Source organism: Euprymna scolopes, chromosome 31, assembly GCF_053919585.1.
Source record: "Euprymna scolopes isolate OS-2025 chromosome 31, ASM5391958v1, whole genome shotgun sequence".
In the NCBI taxonomy this organism is placed as follows: Eukaryota; Metazoa; Mollusca; class Cephalopoda; order Sepiida; family Sepiolidae; genus Euprymna; species Euprymna scolopes.
In genome coordinates this window covers 420,606-444,147 of record NC_136512.1, presented here as the reverse complement: position 1 = coordinate 444,147, position 23,542 = coordinate 420,606, and the positions used below count along the sequence as shown (strand labels likewise).

Below are 23,542 nucleotides of genomic sequence, written 5' to 3'. Positions count from 1 at the left end.
GACAGGAGTTGGAGCCTAGTTGATAAAGTGGGACCTATTAGATTGGAGATCCCTTTTTTCTGGACCCTATCCAAGAGGGATAGACTAATGGTAGATGCAGCAGCCTGGATGTGGCAATAATAATCTATGCATGGGCAAATGGTGGCCTTGTAGAGGTACACGATACTTTCAGGTATAATAGAGGGAGCCTATCTTCCTTGCAGCAGTAAAGATTCTTTTTATCTAAACTTTTAAAATATTTTTTATTTTATAAAACCATTCTGAAAAGGAAAAACATTTCAAAATAAAGATTAAAAAAAGATATTCTGATTATAACGTTTTATTCAAAATAAAACCATTTGAAAGCTTTTCAAATTAAGGACTATTTTTTATGTAAACTTTTTAAAAATTAAACTGAAATTACATAAGTATTAATTGGAAGGAACTTTTCCTTGGGGTATATTGGAAAGAGCTCTGCTAAACAGAAAGCGGAAGTCCAAATGACTTAAGTTTATTGAATTTAACCAAAATATTTTTGATCTTGTATTTTACTTTTTAGGTATTTAAAAAAATTGTTTTAATCTGAAAACTTATTTTGTAACAAAAAAATTGCAAAATAATTTTTTATTAAAAAAACAAACCTGATATTGTGTTCATATATTTCACAATGTTTTTATTTATTTATTTTTTTTTTTTACAGTGATGCCACACGTATGGCTCGTGACGTAAATGAAACACTTTTATCGATAATCATGGAATGTGGCAAATTTACTGACAAGGCCCATGCGACAGATTACATAAAGAAGATGCAGGCTCGAGGACGTTACTCTTGTGACGTTTGGAGCTGAACCAATTCTACCATTCCCAACCAATACTTATAGGTTCTTGTCCAGAGTTCCCCTTATATTAAAAAAACAAAAATAAAAATAAAAATCTGTCTTTGACGTGACAAAAATATATTCCAGAAATCACGTAAATTTATCAAGTAGTTTTATTTTTATAAAGAAAAGAAAATTTTATAAGTAATAGGAGAGCAACTGTCTCGTTTCACCATCTTGAAAATAAACTCAAGAAACAAGAGATAATTCACCAGTTATTCAAACTTGGAAGAATTATGTTGTAATTTCTATGAATTCTCATGAATTGCTTAAAAATGATTTTCTTTGTAAAAAATAAACCTACTTGAGTAATTTGTGATTTTTGGAATATATTTTCGTTTCATTGCGAGTACATATATCCAGATTTTTCTTTATTTTGGTTCTTTAAGATGGGAAGAATTCTGGACAGAAACTTACTTATAAAATGGCAGTTCTTTTTTCATATTTATAAGGGATTCATAACATTGTGTACACTATGAATGCATAGAATTAACATGTTTGACAATGCACACCAGAAAGCTATCTAGGAATGTGCAGTGATGGTCTCAGATTGCACTTGCACAGAGTTATCATAGTACTGCTATTAAAACTGTGCCATATTAATTAACTAGAAAGGCTACCCATCATTTCTCAAGGCCATAAGTAACTAAGATGTTAAATAATGTTACCCCCCCCCCTCCAGAGAAATTCCTTTTTTTATATGAGGAGTAGAGAAATGAAAAAAAATAAAACTCAGGAAGCCTTCAGAGTACTACTGAAAACACCAAATAAAATTAAGGATACCACAAGAGCACTAATGAAATTAAGTTTCTTCCACTCTTCTTGGAGAAATAATAATAGTTAAATGATAAATTAAATCCAGAGTTAATGTCTTTCAATTAAAAAAATATATAAATGCTGACTAATTTCCTGGGCTGTATGAATGCATAACATTAAAAAAATTGGATTTCATTCTTGATGATATTAAATGATGACCATTTAACCCCCAAAGAATGTCTTTTTTTTTTCTAAAAATTTAGATATTTTTTCGGGGTTATTTTGATGAAAAAAAATACCAACTTTGTAGCGGGTTTATTGTTCTTTTTGAAGTTTTATCTGGACATACAAACAAATACCCTTTATATAATAGAAGATGAACCTATACAAAAGACAGCATCAGTGTCTTCAAATTTCTTATAAACTAGTGGTATTCACCTGATGTTGCCTGTGTGGTCAGAAATAATTTCAAATATATGTTTACAATAAAAATAACAGTTACAATATGAGGTTAAGTAAAAAAAATAAAAATAATTTTTACTGATGTATTTTCTTAAAACAATGCAAAAAAGTGGAAATATTTTAATGTTAAGGAGCTAAACCAAAAACAAATGATTATTTAAACTTTTTTAGTAATTAAAAACAATAATAACTTGTTTTGGTTTTTCTGCCTTGTGATAGCCTTCTAATATTACTGTATAAAATGAACTTCAGTTATTTTATGAACCTAACTGACAATTGTCCCTAGAGACACCAAATGAAAATGAAACTCTATAATAAAAAAAATGAATTTTGTTTATGTTCTAATATATTTCAGTTGTTTCATGGATCTTTGAAATTAAATGAATAAAATGTTTTATTGGCAGTTGTAGCTCCCAAGGAAGATAATAACCAATGAGGAGATTGTAACGAGCTAATAAAACAAATTTTCTTTTAATTTCAAAACTAATAAAAAAAATAATCTTTGTTTTTATATATAAAATTCAATTGCTTAAAAAAAATCTAAAAATTAGGTGAAATTATCTCCCTTGATAGAAGTTGCAGTCTTTTATGAACAAAAATGGCCAGCTTTCACAAATAAATGTAGGAAATGTATGGAAAATCTTTGTTAAAATCAATTACTGAAAAAAAAAAAAAAAAAAAAAAATCAGACCTATTTCTGATGCAGGAATAAATTGTAAGTCTTAAGGAAGATTATGACCATTGAGGAGATTTTAACTATCCAATAAAACGTTTTTATTTCATTTTTTTTTTTCATTTCATTTTGAATTTAATAAACATTGTGTCCAGAATTCGTCCATATTAAAAAACAAAAATGAAGAAAAAATCTGTATGATGTACGTGCCTGTGAGTGAACAAAAATGTCATATTCCAAAAATCACAAATTGATCAAGTAGTTTTACTTTTAAATAAAAAAAAATCAAATTTTATGAGTAACAGGGGGAGCGACTGTTGCCATTTTGAAAATATCAAAAAACAAGGAAGATAATTCAAACAAAATTTTTCTTGTGATATAACTGAATTTCCATTAATTGCTTAAAAATGACTTCCTTTATAAAAATAACACTATTTGATCCATTTATGTGATTTTTGGAATAAGATAGTTTCATTGCGTCATGAGTATATATATCAAAAATATTTCTTTATTTTATTTTATTTTTTTAATATAGGGGGAATTTTGGACAAGAACAAAATATATCTTTGTTTTTGTAAATAAAATAAGAATCAATTGCTGAAAAAAGAAATCTAAAAATAAGATGAGATATAAAAATAAATCTAGAGAAAATAAGGATCTTTGGTGCTTCTATATTATACGAATGGAAAAATATTGAATTTTTAGTAAAACAAATGGTACCTAGGTAAATGTCATCTCACAAATAACACATCCAAAAATTACGTAAAATGATGATAGAAAAATAATTATTAATGAAAAACCGTTTTTGATAAAGTTTATATGGGAAATAAATTTCATCCAACATTTTGAATTATGTTCGTCATGTGATGTAAGCAACAGAACTTAATTATCTCCCATGTAAACTCTTTTTTAGTAAACATAATGTAGTAATTTCGCTTCCTTTCACAAATTCCTTTTTTCATTAATAATTTTCCTACCCTATTGTTTTTGTAAATTTTGGATATGTTACCATTTAAAACCTGATAATTACGTAGGTACCATTTGTTTCGCTTGAAATACAATATTTTTGTTGTTTGTAGAATGTTAAAATGCCAGATCTTTTAAAAGCAATTTCTGAAAAAAAAAAAAAAAAATGTTTTTAAATAAGTTGAAAGAAGTTATCTCCCTTGATATAAGTTACTATGTTAAAATACAAAAACGCTCAAGCTTTCACTGTACATTCTTGGATTTTAAACGTATGCAACCAGACATGATAATTGTATGTATTTGTAGTATATAAAACTTATATGAACTCCTTGTACATCTCAACAAAAGAATCATCTGCTCTAAATTCAAAAATAAAAACCAAATTTATATTTGTATATTTTAATACACGCATACATTTTCAAAATGTGAATGAATGAATAAAGAACATAAATTCTCACTTGTGCATGAACGTTCAACTCGATCCTCTCCAAATTTTGTATAAGAAACATTTTTTATAAATAATTTTATAGAATCATTAGTTATTTGGAATTTTGATTCTTTTCTCTACAATGGTACGAGGTAATAAACCACTCCAATTTGTCTGTAACTGAAAATTTGCATGTGCAATGATTTATATCTCTATGGGATATGTAGGAAATTACTGCTCTGATTTAATTGTTTCTGATTTATAAGTGTTTGAACTGAGTCAGGTGTAAAATGGAGCCTGTTAAGTGTTGCACAGTGATTCGGTTTTTGTATTATAGTTATAGTGCTGAAAAGGCTCCAACCAGAACTTGCCCCCATACTTACAAAATTGTTTAAGCGTTGCCTTAAGAAAGTGCTTTCCAACACCCTGGAAAACCTCATCAGTATGCCCTGTATTTAAGAATTCAGGCGAAAAGTCATCTCCCTCTCAGTACAGACCAATAAGTCTCCTGTGTGTCATGAGTAAGTTGTTGGAATCCATATTAAATAAAGAAGTAGTCAACCACCTCAGCAGAAATAACCTTCTTAGTGACATGCAATATAGTTTCCGCTCTGCAAGATCTATAGCAGATGTGCTAATGGTTATATCTCATAGGATTAGTGAATCTCTTGACAAAGGCTTCCTTTTCAGGGCAATTGCTCTTGACATATCAAAGGCCTTCGATAAGGTATGGTATAAAGGCCTACTTTACAAGATTTCCAGCTACAGTATCACTGGAAATGTTTTCTCAATTATTAAATCATTTCTCTTCGATAGGTTCATAAGAGTAGTGGTTGATGGACAGAAATCAGAGGCCCAGAGTATTAATGCTGGAGTCCCTCAGGGGTCCATCCTGGGCCCAACTCTCTTCCTGATCTACATCAATGATCTCCAAAAACACATACTTAAATCATTCGTTGATATCTATGCTGATGACATGACCATCAATGGCAACACATCAAAGGCCGTAAATGACAAAGCTCTCTCTAATTCTCTCTCCTCTTGTCTTGAGCGCGTGGTACAGTGGGGGAAGAGGTGGCTGGTTACTTTTAATGCATCCAAAACCAAGCTTCTATCTTTACATCATCAGCGCTCTGATCCACATCTGGCATCAATTGAAATGGATGGCTCTCGTCTAGGGGAGGCTCCATGTTTTGACAAGCTTCTGGGTTTGACCTTTACTCCTGATCTGAAATGGAACACCTACATCAGGTCTGTTGCCAAGGATGCTGGAAAAATGGTGGGATCCTTCTACCGCTCTAGAAGATATCTCACTATTGATGCAATTCTCTATCTGTATAAAAGCCAAGTACGTCCAAGGATGGAGTACTGCTGCCACATCTGGGCAGGAGATCCTGCCTTGACAGAGTACAAAATAGACCGTGGCTTAGTGGAGGATGCCCTTTTCTCTTCCCTACAGCCTCTCTCCCACAGAAGAGACGTTGCAAGCCTATCTTTGTTTTATCGTTATTTTCATGGCAAGTGCTCGTCTGAGCTCCAGTCTCTTGTCCCCCCCTCGCCAATCTTTCACAAAAAACACCCGTCTAGCTGAAACTACTGTCAATAATTTTCCCCACTCTTTACCTGTGCCTAAATCCAAACATAGATTCCATGAGCAGAGCGTCTTTCTTAGAAGTGCACGCCTGTGGAACTCTCTTCCGTTTGCCTGTTTCCCACCTGACTACAACTTGGATGTCTTCAAGTCCAACATAAACAAATTCCTGACAAACCGCCCCCTTAAGTAAGACACTCTATCAAATCTCCAATACTAATGATTACTACAATACTATCCCATTGATTACTGTACACGCAATAACCCTTATCCCCGAGTGGCTTCCGGGCCTTGATCAGTGGTGAGCTCCATGTAAAAAAAATTTTTTAAAAAAGGATGCGCACCACACAAAATTTTTGATGAAATGTAAGGGAACAATACCTCATCATATGACTTTATAAAATGCTGACATTGTGAATTCAAACATGGCCAGAAATTTGTAGAAACAACTCAAAGACCTACTCCCCTCTCACACACTTTTGGCTTTTAATGAATTATTTGTCAGTCAAGTTGAAGCTACCAATTTGGAAGATCAATATGTGACTATTCGTCCAAATAGCCGAAGAGGTCAAGATTAGTATAGGGTCTGCAAAAACTATCATTCATCACCATATGCATATGGTGTCTGTTAGATGGGCTCCAAGGTCGCTGACACTTTTTCAGAAGTGAGAATGTGTCAAGTGCTTGAGGATGAGTTTGAAGATGTGCCAAGAAAAGGAGTCAAATTTTTTTCAAAAGACTGATTACACAAGATGAAACCTGCATCTACTACTATGATCCAGAAACTAAAGTCCTAGACCTGATTATCCCCCTTTTGTCATTGATGAGACATCTGTTGGTGAATTGATTTCATCTTTTCCCAATCATGGAATTGTTTTTAAAAGAAGAGCATTTTCTTGATGATGCAGCCTTAATTTTAGAAGTTACATCATGGTTGGAGAACCAACCTAGAGTGTTCTACAAAAATGCTCTGGAGAGCTGCATTAAATAATGGGAAAATGTGTAACTCTGGATGGTTACCATGTAAAAAAAACTGTGCCAAATTTTGTAGCTCTACTACTATAAGAAATGGGTCAAGGGCATTACTTATTGAATGCCACTTGGATGTTTAAAAAAAAGTTTGCTTATCAAAAACAGTTACTAGGCAATATTAAGTTAAAGATGTTGATAAAAAAATCATATACAACAAAGATAGAAAAAAAAACATGGAAGAATTCAACTTTCTTCTTCATGTGACCTTGAAACATGATCATATGCAGGCCTTGTATCATTATTATTACTAAACATTTTGGCCTGTTAAAAACGTGCAAAAGCTGTTGATTTTAAATGAGTGCTTTATGTCAAACTTCTAGAGTAAATGTTATATTGTGATAACTAATCCCTATTAATCCCTTACTGTACACTGAACAGATACCATAATACTTAGTTCGCTGCACCTTATGACAAAGATTCATGCAAAATTTTAGCCAGATCGTATTTTCAGAGAAAAAATGGAACAGACATGCAAACAGACTAAGAGAAATGTGTGTGTGTGTATATATATATATACACACACACACTGAGTTGATGAATATTTAATCAATCTATATATCTATAAAAGTGAAAGTATGTGTGTGTCTGTGTACATTTCCCTATGCAATAGGTCCTGGATATGACCTTAAACTATATCCGATGGTGAGACCCCAGCTTGTGGGCTTTGGGGAGTATGGAGCCACCATTTAATTGCCATTGTTCCCAGGTCCATTCTGACCCAGAGTGGTAGTACCTGTTAGGGTCCCAACTATGGGTTAAATAGAAACTTTTTGGACAAAAAAAAACATATTCTATTAAAAACTTTTTCTTCAAAATCACTAGATCGGCATTAAATGGCCTAAAAAAGGGTTGATATGCCATAAAACAAAAACAACCAACCCTATGCAATAACTCTGTCAATTTTCAGTCTACAGACTCGAAATTTGATATACAGGGTATTGAGATTTGGGAAAATCTTTGCAATCCGTTTTCGGCCAGAAATTTGGCTGTTAAGGGGTCAAAGTTCAACGATTTGATCTTTGAGAACTCTACCAAACTCCTCCACCAATTTTGGGTATAAACAATTGAAATTTTAGATATAGGTTCCTTGGACATGGATCTAACTTAATAACTTGATTTGAGCCTAAAACAATAAATGTTAAGGGGTCATAATAGGGGTCAAAGTTAAAAAAAAAAAAAGTGACTTCTGCGGTCTCTACCAAATTACTCACACAATTTCTGGTCTAAACATTTGAAATTTGACATAAATGGTATTCAAAGAGAGGGCAAGCTTTTCAATCGGTTTTGGTCGAACATTTGAGCTACCAATATATAAATGTTTGTATGTTTGCATGTCTGCCTAAAACTTTCGTCAGAGGCGACAGATTTTTACAAGATCAGTATCGTTTGGAAGCTCAACCCTTCAGACGACAAGTACCAAAAAATTGGCTATAAACATTAATTTCTTCACCCTCAAGTAGGCACTTTTTTACAGGGAGGGGTTGCTTTTTTTTGGTCGATATTTTTAAAAGTTAGCCCCTCTTTTCGATTGTCTAGCCTTAATTTAAACCTACGTTACTTCCGGTTTGGCGGTGGTCATAACAGCAAAGACGTCACATTTTTTTCCCGTTCTTTTCCTTCTTCATGGTACGGGTTTGAGCCTGCCTTCCTACTACCACTTTTTTTTTTTTTTTTTTTTTTAATGCTCAACATAAACCGCCAAACACCCAGGCAACGCCGGCTGAAATGCTAGTAATTCTTGAATTCTTCAATATTGTTGTATTATCAACGTTTGAATTTTCTGCGTTTCATTTTTGTCAGGATGAAACGTGGAAAATTCTGTGTATCTTAGGCTGAAGAATCCTTTCAAAGATAAGAGGGAAAATTCTGTGTAGCTTAATTACCATAGTTATTTTCATAATTTACTGTGTGTGTGTATATTTAGGCAGCAATTTTTATTTAAGCAAAGATTAAAAATAGCAGAATTTTTCTACTTATAACTTTAAAAAAATTATCTATTTTTTTCCCCACAAGTGTATAGTAAAGGCACTCTGGAATAGGACAAAAACTTAAAATCGCCTTAGTCTAGAAGGATTTATCTTATCTGATAAAGGTCAGAAAAAATCAAGTGTAGTTACAGAACAGAAACTACACTTGGTCACTGTTTTCAATAATCAAACGGAGTATGCAGAATGCTTCAAGCAAACTACAACACTCTTTGAAAAAAAAATAAAAGAAACGATTGATTTGTTTCTGAATTTTTGAGATAGGAGTGATGTTGGATTTGTATCATTCAGACTACTGTTCTTATCTTGATTGCCCAAAAGATGTGAACGAACAAATTCCTCCTTGTATGAACATTCAGCTTGCAAGAACCTGTGATGTAACGGATGAGGTAGTAAGATTATGCATCTAGAAATAAGAATAGGTTTAAAGCTCCTAAAATTCTTGCTAGAATTGTCTGCAAAAGGATAAAGTACCATGTAAAATTCAGTTCTAAGTTACACTCTTCTGGAGGTTCAATCCTCAGTGCAGGCATTGCGAATTACTCAGGACTTCTACTCAATCATGGCTGACACAACAAGAGCATGCTACCCCTGTGGATTAAAGGGTTCTGTTCAAAGTTTTGTGAAGGTAACAGCTTGATAGAAAAATTTAAGAATTCGACAAGATACACCGGAAGAAGGCCGGAAGTTACATCAACCCAAAATGTGAAAATGACATTCAAGATGAGAACAATAATCCGAATAATGTAAATTATCAATCCTGTTGATTAATCCACAAGTGTATTTTTGTGTTGCCTACACTGAGACTTGAACCTTCAACCTCCAGGAGAGTGTCACTTACAACTGAATTTTACCAAGTACTTTGCCCACAAGGTACATCTACAGAAGGTCAGAGGTTACATTGGTCAAACTGTTGTGGGAATAGCATTTAAGATGGGAACCATAGTCTGAAAAATCCGAATAATACAGCTTTAACGATTGATTGTAATTCTGTTATTCCATTCGTCTTTAGATGTTTTAGTTTCTGAAATTTATTGGAAAGTACTAGTGCTCTCTATTATTCTGTTTGTGTGTGTGTGTGTGTGTGTGTGTGTGTGTGTGTGTATATATATACTAGTGAAGGAACGATTCCAATATTTTTCTCGATTCTGATACAATTAAAGATTCCGATTCTTTATAAATCTCTAAATATTTAACTATAGAGTTATTTTCCCTGATTTCTGTTAAAATAGAAAACAGAAAAAAAAAAACGTTGAGTATGCAGATATTTTCCTAAACGTAAAATTACACTTGTGGAGAATGATCAATTAATTTTAGCTTTATTGGTATTTTATAATCAGTAAATATTTATTATTTTATCATTATTATCCGCAATGGAAGATTTTGCTGTAAACAAAATTAAATTTAAAAAAAAAAAAAATACAATTAAAAGAATTGTTTTGGCATCGGAAAATAGGCACCAATTTTTTCAATTCTGATACCCCTTAATTTGCCGATTTTTTTTTTTTTTTTTTTTTTTCCAATTCCCGATTCTGATTAATTCCGTCTTAACACTAGTGTGTGTGTGTATATATATATATATATATATATATATATATATATTTTTTTTTTTTCTTTTTTTTTTAACTCTTATTCACCCTCCAAAAATGGTGCTACTATTTAGGGACTTGTCTACAAGTTCACTATGTAAGGAATTGAGAAACAAGATGTCTATGTGCATTAGATCTAAATTTCAACATGTTAGTACAGAGTTAGACATAAGGTTTGTTTTAAAGGGCACTCTCTAATAACACAAAAATTAAAATCGTCTCAACTAGAAGGATTTGTAATCACTGACAAAGGACAGAAAAAAATGAAGTGTAGTATGAGAACAGATACTATACTTTGTCACTGTTTTCAATGATCAAATTTCTTGCTATGCACAATTTTTTAAGCAAGCTGCAACACGATTAAAAAAATTGATTTTTTTTTCAGAATTTTGAGATAAGGATGCCTATGTTGAATTATTTAGACTATTGTTCTCATCTTGCTTGCTCTGAAGATGTGTGAATAAACAAAGAAAATAAATTCCTGATTTTGTATAAATGTTTGGTGCGCAAGACCCATGGCACTACGGATAAGGTTAATTAAATAAATTATCTAGGATTTCTACCCAGTCATGATTGACAGAGAGCATGCTACCCTTGTGAATTAAATAAAGGGTTCTGTGAGAAATTTTGTGCAGATTTCAGAGTTTGACAAGATACTCATAAAGAAATGTGGAGGTTATATTAATGGAAACATTGTGAATATATCACTCAAGATGAGAGCATTAGTCTGAATTATCAATTTGAAACAAGTTAGAAGTTATTTCCGCCTAAAATAAATATCCATTTAGAGTTAAAGATAATTCCGGAGCTTGATGGGACTGGTGCAGTCATTAAATAGATTGAGAAAGTGGAATTAGTGTCACTTACCTGGAGTGAAGTGTAACAATATTGACGGATTAAAAAGAGTTGATATGCCACATAGACAAACGTCTGAATTCAGACAGTGCAATACAAAAACAATAAAAGGTAAAGAAAAAGGTTTCAACTGTGTTAAATGCTTGTAGGAGTCATAAAAAAAGGTATTGATAATGAAGAGAAGGGCCATGTTAAATTCGCTTCTCTGAAGATTTGTGATAAAAAAAAAATAAAAAAATAAGCTGACATTTTGATAAAAAGTAATGGCTTTTTATCCAGGCATGGTAATCTTTCACTGAGGGTAATCTTAAAAACTCTGCTGTGAGCTGATCTCGGGGAGATTTTATTTTTTTTTTATTTTTTTATTATTATCATAATGAGAATATTAGGATCTTGACCAATATCTAAAACAAGACACTGCTGACCAAGTTTCCTGTATGTGTCAAGTGGTGAATTGCTGTCAGGGCTGAGAGGCAGTATTAATTAAATTTCCTGCCAAAGGACCCTGTCTGTGATTGATGTTTCAATAACAAATTAAACAAAGAAGGATTGTTTTTAATGCAAATTAAGGAAGCACATTTGCGATTTCAGGGACCAGCTCAAAGAGGGGGAGAAACCTCCCATTAGCTGGGAGAGATGAAAAATAGATGAAGAAAAGGGCAGATCTAAAAATTTATTAGCCACTCATGATCTGATAATGTATACTCCAGAGAAATTGTAGAATATTACTAATAATGTATTATTGAGAATTATGAATTGAATTCTATTGGGGGGGGGGTGAAGTTATACTCCTCTGATTCTTAACATAAGTCGGTGCATGAGTGAGCTTCAGTGACTCAATTTTGTTCGCCTGCTAACTCCATATCGTTAAGAGACTGACCCTCAGGCTTAGGGTTACAATTGCTAAACTTGAAAATCTACCAGACTTAACGCTGTCCAAAGAAATATTTGGAACTTAAGTCAAAGATATGTGAATAATCAGATTGTATAATCTTTCAACAAATAATTGTTACTTTATTCAAAAAGACCAATCGTCAAAATGTTATTGTTTTTTCCTTTGACTTGAAATAACCTTTACTCCCCAGTGATACAGATTTTGGTGGCCACTTCTGAGCGATTTGCTCTTTCTATTTTTTTCACAACATGGGGGAAGTAGTGAGTCATTGGACAGGACCTTTTTAACATCTAGGGTCTTCGTCAAAGTGACTACCGAGTGACTACCGGATACCAAATGATCAACAGGAACCCAAAACAGCCGAATTTGGTGACATCACTCACTGGATATCGTTGTAGGGAAGTAAGCGGTACAGAAGCAGCTTTGACTAACTGGGAGTTGGGGAGTGGGTTGTTGTTTACCAACAGCTGATTAAAGAACAGAAATCAAATACAGCGCAAATTGAAGAATCACTCTTCACTGCCTTTGCCGATGACAAGTTTACACCATATGAGAAGTTTGAGGTATGTGTTGTATATGGACAAGGCCACAGATGTGTATTTGGTAGAGTTGCAGAAGCTGTCAGACCCTGTGTTTTTGTACAGGCTGTTGCAGTCTTTCTCCAGAGAGGGTTATCTGACCTTAGAAGAGCTGTTAGGTTGAGTTTGACTTGACTGTATAACAATGTTCTGGACCATGCATAGCAATCCCTAGAGGTCAAGATAATAATAGATAGCAAGTTCTGAAACCAACAACAAACATTGTAAACCTGTAGACTAGAGCTAAATTGGATGTCAGCTTTGATTGCATTTTCACCCCAAACAAGGCATAGTGCCACTTTGATGTAGGGGCTACTATCTGGAACATAAGTTGCAGAGGTACTATGTAGGGAGTTGAGCAGTAAGATGTCTGTTTACATCACACTTGAACTTCTACATGTTAGTACAGTTAGGGAAGCGGGAATTCCAAAGTCTAGCAGTCCTATGTGAGAAACTATTAAAGTAGAAGGCTTTCTTACATCTAGAAATCTCTACTGTGTAGGGGTGGGATTTTGCTGTTTGTCGGGGCTATTTACATCAAGGAGGTACAAGAGCTTGTAGTTTGTTGGAGCACCTCCCATTAAAATACTCGTAAAACAGGCAAGAGGATGCAGCATTTCATCGATGGGACAAAGGTTGAAGGTTAGCTGACAGTTTGGGACCTATTAGGTTGGTGACTGTCTTTTGAACACTGTCTAAGAGGGAGAGACTAGTAGCAGATGACCCAGCCTAAATGTGGCAAAAATACTCTATACATGGACGAATGGTGGCCTTGTAGAGGTACAGGATACTCTCAGGCTTAAGTAACTTTCTAGCATGCTAGAGAAAGCCCACTTTCTTTGCAGCAATGCTCTCGATGTATTTGTTCCAACTCATGTACCCCGTGAACGTTAAACCAAGGAGTTTGAATAAAGTACTTTCAGGTAATGTATCATTAGCCATGGCTATTAGTGGTTTTGGTCAAAACAGAAGATGGTGGTAATTAAATTGACTGGTGATATGCAGAAATTGCATTATTAGGATTTGTATAAATACTAGTAAAATTACTACAATCAATGTGCTGGTTATGCAAGAGAAACATAGATTTTTATATGCTACTTGGTATTGATGTCATTAAAGTATTTGCTAGCATTTGCAACACAGTTTGGAACTTGGGAAGACAATCCATCTGTTCAGTGCGGTGTATTAATGCAGCTGATTTAAAAAAAAAAAAAAATTAGATAAGCAGATGGCAGTGTAGGTTGCAGCATGATCACCAGGTTGTGTATAAGAGAAATCGGAATTTATAATAATTAAGGGAGGATTATGAACAAGAATTGAAGACCTCAATCAACAGTTGATCGTTGCCATATAATGAGAAGGAATTTGACTGACCCAACAAACTAATATTACTGATGGCCATACATTATTTTATTTTATTTTTTTTTTGAACTCGTTTTCACCCCAAACAGGGCATATTGCCATTTGGCTACTATATAAGATTGCATCAAACAGAGTACTGTGGGGAGTTCAGCAGCAAGATGTCTGTTCATAGTACATTTAATTTTCTGTAGCAAATGGAAGGAATTTTAAAATCTAGTAGTCCAAGAGTAGAAACTATTACAATAGAAAGCTTTCTTACATCTAGGAACCTCTACGGTAAAGGGGTGGGATTTTGCTGCTTGTCAGGTGAGTTGAGAGCATGTACATTAAAGAGGCACAAGTTTATGGGATCATATGCCATTAAAATCCTTGTAAAATGGGCACAGGGACGCAACATTGTAACCTATTAGATTGGAGACTCTTCTTTGGACTCTGTTCAAGAGGGAGAGACTAGTGGTAGATGCATTTGTTCAGACGTGGCAACAGCAATACTCCATGCATGAAAGAATTATGGCCTTGTAAAGATATATAATAGTCTCTGTGCAGGTCAGGACAACCTGATATGGGGATACTTCCTTCTACAAAAACACTTGATTAAATATTCAGAATAGCAGTATTTGCAGCCCAAATAAGATTCTCAGTCATGGCTATTACACACTGGCTTATATAAGGAATGGTGCACATTTCCCAAGTGATGTTGCCAATAGTAACGAAGAGAATAATCCACCAGACTAGAAGGATTCTTGTTTTTGAATCCGGTAAGACCAAGAGACCAAATGAAATACTATGACATAGTTAACTGACCAATTAGGAAAGAGGAAAATGAAGGTTTTTCACTTCTTTACTCAACATTTGAGAGGCAAATTAGAACTTTCATGGAATATTCAAATATCCTTGTATCTCATATAGAAAGAAGTGTTAGCCTCAAGAAAGGGGCCCCCTTGATTTCTGAGAACTTTGACTGAAGTAAAATGAAGCAAAAAAGTGCTCGGATCTATTAAGTTATGGTTTATCTGAAGGTGTCTAGCTTTACATATATTTGTCTGACGAGGGAGTTTGCAAATTTCGTGTGCCACGTTGTTTAGTTAAAAATGTTTCTGTGGTCATACTAGACCTCCTCTCAACTCCTTCAGCAAACGAGGATTGAACCTACAACAATCTAATTGGTAGTCAGCAATTTTAACCACTTGATCACAAGATGAGTACTGTTGGCAACTGATATCTCAATTTATAAATTATAAAAAGCAGTTTCACATCCATGACCTATGTAAACCCGTTTTAGATATAACACAAGTTAACATATTACAATCAATAAATGTAAATAAAGTAATATATTAGATAAATATAAATATTTTCTTTGTAGACTAAAACCTTTTTAGAACATTTTTAATTCAAACATTAAGACGTGATTAGCCTTACAATATAATTCGAGATGGCTACATAAACAGAAATGCGATGCTGGGCCTTCTATGATTTTGTTTTTTCTGGCATTATTATATTGTCATCATTTTTACTTTCTAAGGAAAAAAATTTCCATTTTTCTGAGGACTATATGCAAAAGAAGATTCGATATTGAAATAATAATAAATGATTGTTTTACATAACGAAACAGGTCTGTAAAAATTGTACTGACATTTTAATATGCTGAAAGAATTTTTTTGTAAGAAAAATAAATATTTGGATCTTGGAATATGTAGCTATACTGTTATTCTTTTATATATATTCAACATACATTGAGCTTCTAAGCAAAAAGGATTGATATACATAAAGAGTGAAATATAATTAAAAAATCATATCTTACGAAAATATAAATAATTTATTAAGGGTGTTTACTAAAAATGAGTTGAAATGAATCCAAATAAACTCTTGCCAAAATCCAGGGATTTGTTGTCCGGTCATTTGGCATTGCGATTAATCTACATTATCGACCTGAAACACACATCAAAGAAGTTTATATGTTTCGGTGGAATCATTAATGCACGTTGCAGTCTGAACGTATGAAAAAGTTTTCCTTGACATAACGATCTCACTCTCTATTAGAAATATATAATTCAGCCCTGGTTTGCTTACACTTGACAGAGTTATTGCGTAGGGAAATGTACACAGACAGACAGACAGACAGACACGTTCACTTTTATAGATATATAGATTTCCAAGTTGGTCTAATTATTACGTACTTAACTCACTGTCTTTATTTTTGGTTTTGATCTCAGCTCGAGTATTTTTTTTTTTTACTTACAAGACGTGAACTGTTTAGAAAAAAAACAGTACTTGCATGAGCATGTCTCGGTTTCTGTATGAATTCAAATATAATATTTATGTATATTTTACAGCCGTTGCCTGGGATTTAATGATGATCAACGAATATTTCACACTCCTATATTTTTATTGTCATCGAAATCCGTGAAATCGACCCGGGACGGAGCTTCACATGCCTCCATACAGTAACTTAGTCCAAAATATATGTTATTCTACATTGCACTCTAGAGTATGACTGTTTTTGTTTTTTTAATAAAATTATTTTATATAAATTTCTTTCCAGTTAACGAAAAAAAAAAGTTAGAAATTTACTTATATGGCGTGGTCTGTAGATTAACGTATATCATAAGCGCGTTACAACTTAACAACTTTTACTACTAATAAACGATAAGTGCAAATAGATTTTAATAAATAAACTAAGGTGCAAGTAATATTTGTTACTATAAGAATCTGAAAAAAATCTTTATAATGTACGTACTTGTCACTGCATGAAAATGTCATATTCCAAAAATTACGTAAATCGATCAAGTAGTTTTTTTTTTATTTAAGAAAATCAAATATTATCGGACGTGATATCGAAGTTTCGCCATTCCGCCATTTTGTTTGAGAGATAACGCCACTAACGACACCTAGCGGATATAGGTCAACAAGGGCAGAATATGCAGACCATCGAATATTTTATCAATCAAGTAGTTTTTTTTGTTTTTGTTTTTTTTAAGAAAATCAATTTTTTTTTTTTAAGGAAAAACAAATTTTACGATTTTTAGGGATAATAAATAAATAAATTGACTTCTTTTAATAAAGAGAATGTGGAAAACACTAGTTTTTTTTTGTTCGCCTGAAAACAAACTTGGTGCAAAAGTCTATAAATGGGCCACAAGTAATATTCGTTACTATAAGAATCTGAAAAAAATCTTTATAATGTACGTATTTGTCACTGCATGAAAATGTCATATTCCAAAAATTACGTAAATCGATCAAGTAGTTTTTTTTTTATTTAAGAAAATCAAATATTATCGGACGTATTATCGAAGTTTCGCCATTCCACCATCTTGTTTGAGAGATAACGCCACTAGCGACACCTAGCGAATATATAGGTCAACAAGGGCAGAACATGCAGATCATCGAATATTTTATCAATCAAAAAGGGTTTTCGACATTTACTAAAAAAAAAAAATAAATAAAAATAGTCGATGGTCTGCCCTCCACGTTCTCTTTATTAAAAGACACATTCTCTTTATTAAAAGAAGTCAATTTATTTATTTATTATCCCTAAAAATCGTAAAATTTGTTTTTTCTTAAAAAAAAAAAAGTACTTCGCTTATTAAAGTTTGTTTTCAGGCGAACAAAAAAAAAAACAAAAAAAAAAAACTAGTGTTTTCCACATTCTCTTTATTAAAAGAAGTCAATTTATTTATTTATTATCCCTAAAAATCGTAAAATTTGTTTTTCCTTAAAAAAAAAATTGATTTTCTTCTTCTTCTTCTTCTTCTTCTTCTTCTTCTTCTTCTTCTTCAAAAAAAACAAAAAAAAAAACAAAAAAAAACTACTTGATTGATAAAATATTCGATGGTCTGCATGTTGTGCCCTTGTTGACCTATATATCGGCTAGGTGTCGCTAGTGGCATTATCTCTCAAACAAGATGGTGGAATGGCGAAACTTCGATAATACGTCCGATAATATTTGATTTTCTTAAATAAAAAAAAAAAACTACTTGATCGATTTACGTAATTTTTGGAATATGACATTTTCATGCAGTGACAAGTACGTACATTATAAAGATTTTTTTTCAGATTCTTATAGTAACAAATATTACTTGTGGCCCATTTATAGACTTGCACCTAAACTAATTCAGAATGTAAACATTGCAAACGTAACTTCAATTACATAAAAATCGTGCAATAGAAAAAACGAAATGTAAATTACCGTAGATGTAAACAAATCGTTACCATGTTGAATATATATATACCGTTAAATAATAAAAAAAGATACTAGGATGGAAAAATTGGAAAATTATTAAACATATCTACTGACTAAATAATTATGTTAAAAAATTCGATCAGTGGAATAAGACGCTGATAGTTCAAAAATTGAATAACATACACCAATATGAATTTTTACAATAAGTGAAGTTAATCTGTATATTATGACTTGTATTTTAATTTGAAAATAAAATAACTTGTATGTTGTATTTTTAATTAAATTATAATATTAAAAATTAGACTAAAAGATACCAATATAGGAAACTTGAAATTGAATTATAAAAAAATAACGACGAATCTTAAAACTTGTCTCCGGTACTGGTACTGTAATGTAGAATGTAAGCTTATCAAAAAAAAAAAAAAAAAAAAAAAAAAAAAAAAAAAAACAAAACTGTAAACATTAACTTAAGGTATAAAATATTTGGGTTTAAATCTAGAAAAAATAATATGTATGTTTGAAAAATATTGATTAAATAATAATTTAAACAATTAGCCTATAGAAAATAATAAACTGAATTATAATAACACTTGCTGCGAAGCTAACAACTTAAGCCTGAACGACTGGAAGTAGAACCCCCCCCCCCCCAAAAAAAAATAAACCGCGTGCAATAGATAAAAACGAACTGGCTACCAACTACTACAGAATTCGAGTGATTACTACATTGCAAGGCAAAAGTGTTCAATCCAAAAATGCAGATAAATCCTCCTTAAAACTTTATATATATGTTGTCGATAAAAAATGAATATCCGTTGTATTAACTGGAAAGGTCCTATTCGTGGGCTGTGAAACTTTTAAATATTTTTTCTACGCGCTGACGAAGCCCAAGTTGTGCGAATTATAATTTAATGAAAGGTAATATTCTTATGTGCCAACATCGAGGGGGTGAAACAATTGTACACAGGGTGTTATCAATAAAAGAAAAACTCCGGAAATGAGTAAATACTTTGTGTGTATATTCCTAATAACGTGATAATGTGGTATCTTTAAAACAAATATTCATAGCTCTAGTATCGTATTATTGAGCTATCTAAATGAGAACTTTATGTTATTTATTCATATGTAATCATTGCCCAAGTAGTTAAATTACTTTTAAACACACACACACACACACACACACACACACACACACACACACGCGCGCGTATATAATCACTCACTACCCTCCTCACACATCGCAGACACTTGTTTACTCTCGCGAAGCCATTTCTTATCTGCTCGGCCCATCAAACGTAATTGCAGTTTCATGTTTTGCCCTCTAACAATTGCGCTAACGAATTCAATTTTTGATTCGAACCCGGTGACAGCTCTAACCCTCCCGTCGACCAAAACGGTCTATGAAATCTGATTGCTCCCAAGTCCCTAACAACCTATTTCCCTGCCACCATTTATTTCTGCTCTCTCTCTCTCTCTCTCTCTCTCTCTCTCTCTCTCTCTCCATCCTCGGCTCGAAGGCTTTCATATTGCTTAAGCCATAGATATAAATTTATAGGATGGCAACAACAGCTAGATCAACATGACAACATTGAGAATCGATAATTTTATTTTTGTTCTACTATATAAAATGAGAGAATTCTTCTTCTTCTTCTTCTTCTTCTTCTTCTTCTTCTTCTTCTTCTTCTTCTAATGGCTCTATTTAGTCTCCATGATTTAGCGCACGCAGCAGTTTCCCTTTACTATCTATATGTATAACTAACTACTTACGGTACTTATCCAGAACTTTACCCAAAACCACGTCGGCATCTTTTGACTGTTTAGTGTAAGCAGCCGGAAAATTGCCAGGAAAAAGTCGACGCAAACACTGTTAGACAATAAATGCAAAACGCTGTAAATAAAGCTTTAAAACCAAAAGATAAAACTTAATGATATCAAAGTAACTTATTTTAACTATGTTCTGCAATATAGACAATATCTTAACTCTTTAAAACCCCTTAATCACACCATACCACCATCTTTTGAATCTTAATATACATTAATACTGTATTTTAACCTTAGCTTCAACCGTTTCTTTTAAATTCAAATTGATAGGAAAAAATGAGCCGCTACTCATGTTTATGCAAAATACATTTTCGAATTTTAATGACAGGAGGATTTATTTTTAAACGTTAGAAGCCAGAAGAACTTTTAATTAAATAATCTGAAACTTGACGTTTCTGAACTTTTGAGATGAGAATTGGTTTTTCGTATTATTTGGATTCATCGGACTACTGTTCTCATCTTGAGTGTGATTTTTCACAACGTTTCGGTCGATGTAACTTCCGACCTTTTCGAATCGTTCATTGCTTTCAACACCTGACAAAAGCAATATGTAGTAACAACAGTGCATATCAATAGAAGATGGACAGTTTAAGAGAAACCCTCCACCGAAACAACTATTTAGAGAGCATAACATCAGCTCCAAGACATCTGGATCAGACACAAAAGGACACCAATCAGAAACTCACTATATTTTGTATACTATATATGAAGGGCTTGTCTGAAAAACTACAACGAAAATGTAAACCATATCACATCAGGACAGTATTCAGAAGTGACTCAACTCTCTGAAAACAGCTTGTGAGAGTCAAGCCCCCTACAGAAAAAAATCATGACTAAGAACTGTGTATATGAAATTCCATGTAAATGTGGAAAACTATTCAATAGTGAGACGTGCCGTCCACTGAAAGTACGGTTAGAAGAACATGGAAAAATCTGTAGTACGTGAAGAGATCGAAAAAATCAGGTATAGCTGACCGTATCTGGAAGGAAAAAGGGAAACCATCTACTATTATGGAACGAAGTAAAAATTATAGACAGAGAAGAACGGTGGAGAGTAAGACGACCCAAAGAAACTACACATATGCTGGGGAATAACAAAATATCTGATTCCATAATTAATCAAGCTCTAGTTCACTACCTTATAGTTGGTAAATTCTTTCCGACCAACAATATAGATTTAGGCAAGTCTCTTCTACTGCAGATATTCTAACTGTAATATCTGAACGTGTATACCACGCATTGGATAAGACAGTGGAGGGGAGGGTAGTAGCCCTAAATATATCTAAGGTTTTTGACAGGGTATGGAACGATGGTCTTCTTAGGAAAATCATATCATATAATATTACTGAACGAATACTTAACATAATTAAATCCTTCTTAAATAAGAGATGAATCCAGGTTGTCCTCGATGGGTGTACGTCAAAGCAATATGATATAAATGTGACTGTACCTCAGGGGTCGATCCTTGAACCTTTATTATTCCTGTTATTTATAAATAAAATAATAATAAATAAATCTAATAAAATTGTCTCTGAGATGGGTATATTTACTAGTGACACCACGCTCTATAACAGGTTTGAGAGGAAAAGAAATGAGCACATATCCAAGGCAACGGCGGAAACCCTAGAGGAAGATCTCCAGTCTGTAGTGGAATGGAGACAAAAATGGATGGTCACATTGTTTCCTTTAATAATTACAAGAAACATTCTCAACCACAAATCGCTATTGCTAATGATACATTACCTGAAAATACTTTGTTCAAATTCCTAAGCTTGACATTCATAGGGAACGTGAGTAGATACACCGAGGACATTGCCGCGGCGTCTGCGAGGAAGGTGGGCTGTCTCTACCGTGTAAGAAAGTTACTTACGCCTGAAAGTATCCTGTACCTCTACAAGGCCACCATTCGCCCTTGTATAGAGTATTGTTGCCACATCTGGGCTGTTGCATCTGCTACTAGTTTCTCCCCCCTGGACAGGGGTCAAAGGAGAGTCGCCAACCTAATAGGTCCCAAAGTGTGACCTAGACTTCAGCCTCTGTTCCATTGACGAAATGTTGCATCCCTCTGTCTGCTTTACAAATATTTTAATGGTGGATGCCCCGACGAACTACAAGCCCTTGTACTCCCTCGACGTAAATACTCCCGAAAAACCCGACAAGCAGCAAAATCCCACCCCTACACATCAGAGATCCCAAGATGCCAGAAAGTTTTCTACTCTAATAGTTTCTTCCACAAAACTGCTAGACTTTGGTATTCCCTTCCGGGTTTTTGCTTTCCTGACTTTACTGACATGCAAAAGTTCAAGTGTAATGTAAAAAGACATTTTGCTGCTGAACTCCCTACATAGTATCCCTGCAATTTATGTCCTAGATAGAAGCTCCCTACGTCAAAATGGTACTGTGCCTTGTTTGGGGCGAAAATGCTATAAAAAAAAACAAAATATTTTTTATTTTTTCTTCAAGAAAAGAGTGCTAATTTTTTTTAGCAAATATTTCAGAGAAATAAGTCTTTTTTTTTAAAGACGAAAACATCAAAAGAATTATGAACGAAAATCAAATGTTTGTTTTTTTCCTTCTAAATTTTTCATGGAAAGAATCTAAAAAGTTTTTTTTTTTTTGTAACGGCAAAACATTATTTTTCCATGGAAACAACTATGATCGAAACATTATTTTTCAAGAATAGTATTAGATAAATGATATTTTCCTGTTAACAAAAACATCGTCTGCTGACAATTGATTGCTGATTGGATTATCGCGTTGGACTTTTCAGCTATTTTTTCTGATAGTTTACCGTAAACTACTGCAAGATGTCAACGAGAACTTGTGTTAGATTTGCGTACCTTATCTGCATTGAACACTACGAGATGTAATCCCATATATCAGGTTGACAAAAGAGTTCTTGCGGTTTTTAAGTTTTAAATTCAGGTGAACATATCTCGGCCCAGACAATACTTTATTGATCGTCATAATATCCACCAGAATCAACATACTTTTGCCAACGCAAAACAAGTGTATTTATGCCAGTAACGTAAAAATCTTGCGTTCTGATGGCAATAAAGTCACCGAAGGCATTTTGATATCGCTTAAGTTTTTGAAGCATTTCTCATGCAGAAAGTTGTTGAGATGCTTGAAAAAATGGTAGTCGGTAGGTGAGAAATCTGGAGAGTATGGCGAATGAAGCAGAGTTTCGTAGTTCAATTCGTTCAACTTCTGCAAAGCTCATTTAGCAACGTGGAGTCGGGCATCGTCGTGGAGGAGAATTCTTTTCTGTTGACTAATGCTGGGTGTTGTTGTCGAAGTTTCTGATGCATTTCATCTATTTGTTAATAATGCTTCCCCGGCATCCTAACCCTAACCCTAACCCGCCATAATGGTTTCGCCTGTATTCAAAAATCTATAATGGTTTCGTCTGTATTCAAAAATCTATAATGGTTTCGCCTGTATTCAAAAATCTATAATGGTTTCGCCTGTATTCAAAAATCTATAATGGTTTCGCCTGTATTCATAAATCTATAA

General features: G+C 33.4%; 1 protein-coding gene across 6 annotated transcripts in view; it reads left to right on the top strand.

Annotated features, from left to right (window-relative positions):
• The window catches only part of LOC145255580 (NADPH--cytochrome P450 reductase-like), a 150,438-nt gene extending 148,527 nt beyond the window's left edge, over positions 1-1,911 (top strand). For 4 of the 6 annotated variants that reach the window (XM_080114050.1, XM_080114047.1, XM_080114048.1 and 1 more), the window contains one exon: positions 680-1,645. In XM_080114050.1, coding sequence (XP_079970176.1) covers positions 680-827 — 148 coding nt within the window. In that variant the 3' untranslated portion in view covers positions 828-1,645. Of the gene's footprint in view, positions 1-679 lie in introns of all 6 variants that reach the window. The other 2 variants (XM_080114045.1, XM_080114046.1) reach the window with 1 other exon arrangement.
• Positions 1,912-23,542: the final 21,631 nt, after the last annotated feature.